A 9928-nucleotide genomic window follows, 5' to 3' on the forward strand; every position below is an offset into this window, starting at 1 on the left:
ACCTATGAGTGAGAACATGCGGTGTTTGGTTTTCTCTTCTTGTGATAGTTTGCTAAGAATGATGGTTTCCAGCTGCATCCATGTCCCTACAAAGGATGCAAACTCATCCTTTTTGATGGCTGCATAGTATTCCATGGTGTATATGTGCCACATTTTCTTAATCCAGTCTGTCACAGATGGACATTTGGGTTGATTCCAAGTCTTTGCTATTGTGAATAGTGCCGCAATAAACATACGTGTGCATGTGTCTTTGTAGTAGAGTAATTTATAATCCTTTGGTATATACCCAGTAGTGGGATGGCTGGGTCATATGGTACATCTAGTTCTAGATCCTTGAGGAATCGCCATACTGTTTTCCATAATGGTTGAACTAGTTTACAATCCCACCAACAGTGTAAAAGTGTTCCTATTTCTCCACATCCTCTCCAACACCTGTTGTTTCCTGACTTCTTAATGATTGCCATTCTAACTGGTGTGAGATGGTATCTCATTGTAGTTTTGATTTGCATTTCTCTGATGGCGAGTGATGATGAGCATTTTTTCATGTGTCTGTTGGCTGTATGGATGTCTTCTTTTGAGAAATGTCTGTTCATATCCTTTCCCCACTTTTTGATGGGGTTGTTTGTTTTTTTCTTGTATATTTGTTTGAGTTCTTTGTAGATTCTGATATTAGCCCTTTGTCAGATGAGTAGGTTGCAAAAATTTTTTCCCATTCTGTAGGTTGCCTGTTCACTCTGATGGTAGTTTCTTTAGCTGTGCAAAAGCTCTTTAGTTTAATTAGATCCCATGTGTCAATTTTGCTTTTGCTGCCGTTGCTTTTGGTGTTTTAGACATGAAGTCCTTGCCTGAAATAGCAATATTAAGAAGAATCACACATACCTATTCTTCTCACCCTATTACCACATGTCAGCTAAGTGCACAGGATCTTGCTAAGTAATTCATAGCAACTTGTTTCTGTTTAGGTACTCCTTATTTCATTTACTGATAGCACTGTTTTGTAATGTTTATGTCATAACGAGAGCCTTTTGAGAGTTATAGTCTACTGTGATGTCATCCATCACTTCCAGTTACAAATAATATGGATGTAGCAACACCAATGTCAGGTAGATGACCTTGCCTTCATTGCTATTTCTAAACCTCATCTCTTTTCCATCATTCCAACTTTGAAGAACCTTCAAAAAAGCTATGCCTCCCCATTACTTTTCTATTGAAGTCATTTCTTCCTGCCCAGTCACTACTTGATGTTTTTAAAAGACTGTACCACTTTGGTCACTGTCTTCTCCCTTTATTCATCACATTTGGTGACTTCAACATCCCTGTAAATGATTCATCCAACCCATGGCCTCCTAATTCCTTGACTTGCTTACTCCCAACATTTGGATTTGAAAAACCAAGAATTGTTTTATTTTATCCCAGCCTTTTTCATAGTAATCCCTTAGACATTGTCATTATCAGCAATTGAATTGCCCCCAATTTTTACAACAAAGCATTAAACTTCATATCTACTCTAGTCTGTCTTTTATTGAATAATCAAGAAAAGGAAATTTATCTTAAAAACAGATTTTTTTTTTTTCTGGCTAGATTCAGAGAGATGCGACCAAACAAGAGTCAGGAAGAAGACATACATAGGAGAGATAAATGAGCCTCAAAACAGATTTTTCTCTAGAGTCTGCAAAAAGGCATGCAGCCCTATTAATACCTTGATTATGGCCTTGCCAGACTCTAAGCAGAGGAACTCTTTGAGCTATACTATTAGAAAAACTTCTTTCTATAGATTAGTGAGATAATTTGTTATTTTGTGCTTCTAAGTTGTTGATAACATGGTATGACAGCAATACAATAATACAGAAGTTAAATGGATAACTCAACCTTAACATGGCCAATGAAGAATTTATGATATTCCAAACACTTATACCCTGATCTTTTCCCATTTTTAACTTACTAAATGACACCATTATTGACACAGTTGTTTAGGCCAAAATTATCAGAGTTACTCCTAGATTATGTATTTTTCCTAAAACCCAAGATTCTGTATTTCATCAAATATTTCTGGATATTTTTTCAGTTGTTTACTGCGGCTGACCACTTTGCTTCATCTCTGTTGATCTTTCCCTAGTCTAAGCCACCTCTTCTCTCATCAGGACTCCTGAAGTAGCCATCACTCTTGCTCTTTTTATTTTATTTGAAGTTCCAGGATACATGCGAAGGATGTGCAGATTTGTTACATAGGTAAATGTGTGCCATGTTGTTTGCTGCATCTATCAACCTATCATCTAGGTATTAAGTAGTCTTGCTCTTTAACAGTTTTTTATCCATAGAGCAGCCAGACAGAGTGATGAAGCTTTGAATATGTTAATCACATAATGTTATTTCTTCATTTAAAGCTACAATGACTTCCCATAACATGTAGAATAAAGTTCAAAATCCAAATCCCTTTATGATGTGTTTTTTCTCTGCCTTCTTCATATCATCTCCTTCCACTCCTCTTTTCTGAGTGTAAACCACATTAACTTTTGTTGACTCTTCTTGTACACAAAATTTATTGCTGCTTTAGATCTTTACATGGTTGCCTTGAACAGTTTTTCTCTAGATCATTTAGTACCTTGCTTCTTAATATTCTTCAAGTCATTCCTCAAATATCACTTCATCAGAGAGTTTCTCCATTATTATCTTATATAAAAGTCAGTCACCACTACTTAGTGTCTCCCTATGCATTGTTCATTACTTTTCAAAACACTCTCATGTCTTACATTTTATTGACATGTGTTTACTTTTTAAAAAATATCTCACTAGATATAAGCTCCATGAAGACAGTTACTTTGACTACCTTCAATATTGCTGTTATTGTGCTACTAAAACAGTTCCTGTATCCTGCTAGGTTCTCAAAAGTGAAAGAGAAGCCTGGGCAATGTAGCAAAACCCCATCTCTGCTAAAATTACAAAAGAATTAGCCAGGAGTGGTGGCGTGCACCTGTAGTCCCAGTTAGGAAGCTAAGGTGGAATTTCCTGAGCTCAGGAAGTCATGGCTACAGTGAGTTGTGATTGCATCACTGTACTTCAGCCTAGGTGATGGGAGTGAGACCTTTTCCGTGGAAAGAAAAAAAAAAAAAAAGGAAAGCATTAAACACACATAAAAATTGTGTGCTTACTTTAGGTATCTTGAGAAGTTTTAATTTATAAGTGTTTGATGGCAATGTGGGAAGTTAAGTGTCCTGAAGGAAAAAGTCAAACATGGAAAGATAAAACTCTCATGACATGAGGCCATTTCCTAAATAGTCATATCATAATACTTCTGATTCAAATATCAACAAATAGATGCAGTGGAAACTTGGTAATCTCAGCGATTAGCTTCTTCTTATTGCTATCTGAAACCATCTCCTATCTCTATCTTAGCTTAGAAAATGATTTTTTCATATCAAATTCCAAGACTTGCGATTCACATCTCAGATATTTAGATTTGCTGGAATGGCATTTCTTCTCTGCAACTATTTATAAGCAGTGATCAGGTGGTACTCAGGAATTTTTATGGGGCAAGCTATGGTGAGGGCTAAGATTCTTTCATTTTAGTATCTATTAACATCTTATTTTGGGCTTTGTAATTGTATGATGGGTTGCCATACTGAAGAGGGCATCCTGTTGCCTACTCTTCTAGCTTCGTAACTCTAAGCTTCAAGTCCAAGTGTCTTATTGCATTTTTCCTTAATTTACTTTTTTGGCCTCATGGGACATGGCCAGGCTCTGGTAGCACTAATACTCATTTAGGTGACATAAATGGGGGATAAACTAGTGGCTCTGATAACAGTGGATACTTCATATTGTTGCTCAATTCTTTATTTTCCCCTGCTGATATAAAGGTTCATGGGGATTGTTTCACAATTTCTAAGATATTTCTCCCAAAACACAGTGCTTTGGAAATGTTTATTCTCATTCAAAAATGGAAGTAATTTTATCTAAAAGTCTCTTGGAAGTAGTGTTGAAATTCTTAGTTTTGGATAGTAGAAGCAGTGGTTATGAGGGTAGTGGTGTCTTTTGCAGTGGTGGTGGCACCTGTTGCAGTTGTCTGTATTAAGGGTGCAGGAGTAGGGAGGGCAGGATCAGCTGGAGGAATTACAGGGAAAAATGGAGGTCCAGGTGGATAGGGTCTTGGTTGGGAAGGTGGCTGTGGATAACCTGGGCCATAAGGGTAAGGAAGAGAGAGTGGTTGGATTCTCCCTGGACCATAGGGTGGAGAAAGGCGTGGTGGAAATCTCCCTGGACCATAGGGTAGAGGAGGAGATGGTGGAATTCTCCCTGGACCATAGGGTAGAGAAGGAGGTGGTGGAATTCTCCCTGGACCATAGAGTAGAGGAGGGGGTGGTGGAATTCTCCATGGACCACAGGGTGGAGGACGGGGTGGTGGAACAAATCCTGGTCCAAAAGGAAAAGGTGATGGAGGAGGAGGAGGAGACAGTGGTCCAGGTGGATATGGTCCCCCGAGGCCTCTTTGACTCTTACTAGGCTGTGGAAAAAAGAAGTAAATACTATTAAATCAGATATTTCACAGCTAAATATAAGAATGAATGCTTTCTATGGTAGGCAGAACTCTGAGATGACCCCAAGATTTCTACTCTCTGCTGGCACATACTGGCCTGACCTTATCAGATGAGCCCTTTTAAAACAGGTTCTACAATGTCTGAAGAAATCAGAGAGATTTGAAGCTGCAGCAAATGCTTTTCTTTGGGCTTTGAATCAAGATGCCGTGTTGTGGGGAGGGCTATGTGGAAGTACATGGTAGATCGGCTACAGGAGCTGAGAGTGGCCCCGGGCTCATAGGCAGCAAAAAAGTAGGGGCTTCAGTCCAACAACCAAGGGACTGAATCCTACCAATGACCATACAAGCTTAAAAAAAGGACACTGAGCTGCAGGAAAACAAAACAAAACAAAACAAAACAAAACAAAACAAAACAAAACAAAACAAAACAGCAGTGGACACACTTTTTCAGTTTTGTGAGACTCTGAGCAGGGAAGCCACCTAAGCCAAGCTCAGTTATGGCCAAAGAAACTGAGATAATAATGAGTTTTTAAAGGCTACTAATTAGTGGTAATTTGTTATTGAGCAATAGAAAATTGTTAAATGTATCTAAGTTATGATGTCTGAACATCTATATCAAAGAAAAATGTTTCTCTTTTGCCCTCTGAACACCTAGGCTCTCAATGAAAGCTGGGATAGTATTGACTGGAAAAAATAGATAATGAACAAAAATCTTATCCTTGGCCTATAGTGAAGTCTGTCATTCCAAATTCCAAATGGAAATAAATGCCTTTGCAGCATGAGAAAAATATGTCTTTTTATGTCTTATTCAAGGGTTCAGGCTTGTTCTGGGCTTTGCACATTAATTAATTGTGAAACACACATGAGCAACTATTTCGTGCAATGAGCTTATGAAGGAGCTGGTTCATTCATGTCATGAATGTGAACCTGGTAGGTTGCCAGGGGTACAAACATCTATTCTGCGAATCTACAGGCTGAGTAATTACAATACAAGGTGGGGGGTAAATGTGATCTGAAGGGAAGTGAAATGAGTGGAATGAGTGGGGTTTCATGTCAGTGTTTGAGCTCTCCTGGCACATAGAGATAGAGTGAGTGTGGAATTCTTTTTGAGTCTTTTTTTCTCATCAGGAAAATGATGTTCATAAAAGTACTCACCTCCTGCGGTTGTTGTCACATTTGTTGTGAAATATCACTTGTAAAGTGCCTAGGGTAGTGCTTATCTCAGGTCTGGTTTACATAGAGTACAATTTTTAGAAATGAAAATAGCTGAGGCTGGGCATGGTGGCTCATGCCTGTAATCCCAGCACTTTGGGAGGCTGAGGTAGGTGGGTAGCTTTAGGCCAGCAGTTCAAGACCAACCTGGACAACATAACAAGACCCCATCTCCATTAAAAAATTCAAAAATAACTGAAAAGTAGTAGAAGGAACATATACATTAGGGATTTAAAGTGATCAGTTCTGGATAGGAAAATGATAAAGGATTGTCTCTGTGGGAAGGAGTCATTTGAAAAGAGGCTTAAAGAATATAAAATAAGGAGGAAACATGCCAAATAGAAGGAAAATACGCAAATGCTCTGGGGTAAGAATTAAGTTCCACTCTACTGACGGCAAGAAGTCCAGGTTGCTTGGAGCAGATGGTTTGTTTGGACCCAAAACTACATTCACTTCTTGTGGTTCTCAGTCCCTTCACCTATTTGGCCATTACCCTTGCTAATCCTAAACTTTGCTATTACAGTAAAGCATCTCTGTCCTGGATTCCTAATGCCAGGTTCTTAACAATGCTAGAGGGTGTCACCAGCACTGTACCCACAGAAAGTTAGCATCCTTCAGTGCTGCCTGAAATCCTTTTTTGAGTGTCTTATCTCAGATTATCTCTTCCCACTTCCCCAGAGGCCTGTAATTTTCCAAGTTGATGCCAGTTTTATCAACATTCTCCACCTCATCCTGAGCTCTCACCTACCCCCACCAAACTGACTTTTCTCCTGCTTCACCAAGATATTTCAGGCAATTAGAAATGAACTTCCCTGATTTACTGGTCACACAACCATGGAGTCATTGATAGCTAGATAGTTTCTTTTTCTTTATAGTTGTTTTCCAAGGGACCTGGCTCTGTCAGTATTCTCTTTTACTTTCTGCAACTGTAACATCTGCCATTTAGCTAGCTAATTTTCTTTAGAAAAACACTATCATTTATGTTCAACTCAATTTTTTTCTCCCTATCCTATCAGGTCTTCATCCCACTTCCTGAATTCTAAATCTAACCACTTCTTATCATCTTTCTTGCTTTCATTCTAATCTGTCATTTACTTTTACCCAAATTTCTATAACGGCCCGTTGATTTGACCTCTTGATTCTAATATTGCCCCTTTCACCTAACATATACAGAGAGGTTGAAGACGTCATTTGAGAAATAAATATCAATTCATATTTCCCTGTTTATAAAAGATTCAGTTTCAACCACCAGTACCCTTGTTTTTGTGACTTTCTTTTCACGTCTTTCCTGCAAAGCAAAGCTCTATGAAAGGGTATTCTAAATTTGCCAACCCCACTTATCACTTCTCATTTGCTCTTCAACCTGGCTTCTGCCCTTAACATGCCAGTAAAAGTTTTATTCATATCACCAATGAAACAAACAAACAAAAAATTCCAAGGCACTTCCGTGGGACCAGCCTCGTGTTCGTCTTCTCTAGCTAGTGATGGTTCATGGTATTATGGAGGGTGTTTGACCCAAGGACTGCCAATCCAAGGACTAATCAGGGTATGTGGAAGTTCAGGATTTGATTTTTTATTGTCAAGAAAACAAATCCTTAGTATGGAAAATATTTCACACATTTTTATTGTTGAGGCAATTAAAAATTAGCTGAAAGTACTTTTTCCTAAAGATATACCGATGTTGATCTAAATATTATGTAATGAAAAATCTTCATAGTAAATATCGATTCTTTTCCTGATCTCTTAACCCAGTCACAATGATTAGCTCCCTTTTTACAACTGGCTAAAGTAAAATGATGAAAATGATGAAAATACTATACTAGGAAGAAACACTCCCCTCTCGAAGGGTTATAATGAATGTTAATCTCCTACATTATTCAGTTTAGCAATAATCCAGCTAAGACAAGCATACTTTGCATACTTTGAATCTAAACTTATTTGTATTTTAATGAGATTAAAAACAGTGAGACTTGCTTTGAGGATTAAAAGAGATAATGTATGTAATGCATTTGGAAAATTACCTATAACAGAGAAAACACTCAAAAGTCAATAGGCTGAATATGATGCCTTACTCCACCTACAAATATATATATGCAAAGGACATGCTACCCTTCACATTTCCAATTTTCAGTAATTATTAATCATCATTAATGTATCAGCTGGAAAAAGGCTCTTTGCTATTTAAACTGCTTATATTATTGGAAAGCTCTCTATTTTTCTAATTTATCTTATAAAAAGTTATTTGTATAATAAAAGCCTGAATAAAATGTTTTTCTCATATTCTGAGGACATGAAAATATTGAAAATCAAATTTATGATGAAGTCATTAAGACATGACCTTTAATGGATGTCAATACGTTTTATTGGCTTATCAAAAATTATGTCTAGCCATAATGCATGCAGAAACATGGCCAAAGTCAGAAAACTTCAGTCATCTCAGAAGGTCTTGCTTTTATTCAAGCTTTTAAAAGTAGAAGAAAGAGGTATTATTTTATGTTTCGTGTTTCAGAATGATATAATTTTATGTTGCCTGCTTTGTGGAAGTCATAGTCTTCTAAAAAATCAGCTTTCATATTTTCCCACTTGATGTAATAGATTTTTATGGTACTTTGGGAGAAGTTACTCTGGAATTAATATCCTCTTTGTAACACTGGAATTAATTGACCCCTCTGTTGAAATTGAGTATCATTCTATTACTTTTAAAAATATGCATTAAAAAATTCTGAAACACGAGGTTAAGGGCAATGAGCATAGTTTTCCTTAACCTAGTTTTTAATATACGGTAGGTGTTACTATAAATGTTTATTATTTCCTCAAAATGTAGCATGCAAAGTTTCTCCTAAATGCATCTTCCCAGGTCCCATTATGGGGTACTCTTATTCAGGCTTGGATGAGGACTTTAATACTATCTTTTTAATAAGTGAGTTAGGTGACTCCATGTTAGGAACAACTACTTTATCTCATTTTACAGAGTTTTACCTACTGTGTAATTGCTAGAGTATGGAAACATACATTTATATTTATCTGTTTAATGCAATCTGATATTATAGATTTGAGCTATCCAGTATGGCAGCCATCAGACATATGTGGCTATTTAAATTAAATTAGATTTTAAATTTAGATTTAAGCACTAGAACAGTGTTTCATCAATGCTTAATAGTTACTAATATATAAGAAAAGGTAACATCATTAATGTAAAAAGAAATCTGAAGTAATGGTTAATGAGGAAAATATAAAGATGTGTGACCGTGATTAATGACACTTACTGTGAAACACGCTGCAAGAGCCCAAAGGCCCAAGATCAGAGTCAGTGATTTCATCCTTTCGGTTGCCTCTGAAAGTAAGCACAATAGGTGATCAGTATGATTTTTTAAATTAAAAATTACTATTTAAAATGTCTCAACACATGGGTATAATGTAATATAGATATGTTACTGTAGCATTTTTAGGAAATTTGCCTAACATTATGTTGGATTCATTATTACAGTGGGGCAACATTAGTAGGCTTATAAAATTTGACTTCAAAACAATGGAACTAGTTTTTAGTTTTGACTTGTAAACTGATATTGGAGATAATGCCAAAGAGTTGTTCATAAATGATTTGAAGAATAGAAGCTTTTATAACTGAGGTTTTTGCCTTTAGAGGTAACTACTTTGAAATGTACAATTATTTACGTTTGAACACTTTTGCATATTTAAATAGTAGTTATATTGTTTTATAGATAGATTTCTATAGGCTTGGGTTTGCAATATTAACATATTAACTAAATCATGTGCTATCAATTTAATTCCTTAGGGTATCTCAAAAATAAGGAAAAGAAAGAAATCACTCTGTTTGACGTAGCGTAAGAAAAAGAGAATCATATTATATACCTCCTAGTTTTAACAACATTCCACTAAATTAATTTAGTCTGCGATGTGTGGTCTCAAAGTGCTTCCAAAAATCCGTATATGGTAGATCAAAGACCAAGTCAGAGAATGTAGAGGAATCCAGGTATTTTATTCTCCATTGGCTCAAAATTTGCAAAATATTTCAAGTACATGGTAGCCTGAATTCTGGGAAAGCAACTCCATGCACCATTGTACAAATGGCTTCCTGACAGTCAACCTTGCACATAGGTTGAGTGTGTTATCTGAGCAATGCAAGTTTTGAAAGAATCATATGGGCAAAATTTCACTGGATAT

The 9928-nt window shown here is 36.6% G+C and overlaps 1 protein-coding gene across 1 annotated transcript; it reads right to left on the reverse strand.

Annotated features, from left to right (window-relative positions):
* Positions 1-3982: 3982 nt before the first annotated feature.
* Positions 3983-9063, reverse strand: LOC117084905 (submaxillary gland androgen-regulated protein 3A-like). The gene is made up of 2 exons (XM_033213322.1): positions 9010-9063; positions 3983-4498 (listed from the first exon to the last, which is right to left on the reverse strand). The coding sequence occupies exons 1-2, from the start codon at positions 9061-9063 to the stop codon at positions 3983-3985; spliced, it is 570 nt and encodes a 189-aa protein (XP_033069213.1).
* Positions 9064-9928: the final 865 nt, after the last annotated feature.

Source organism: Trachypithecus francoisi, unplaced genomic scaffold (assembly GCF_009764315.1).
Source record: "Trachypithecus francoisi isolate TF-2019V2 unplaced genomic scaffold, Tfra_2.0 Lachesis_group1, whole genome shotgun sequence".
NCBI lineage: Eukaryota > Metazoa > Chordata > Mammalia > Primates > Cercopithecidae > Trachypithecus > Trachypithecus francoisi.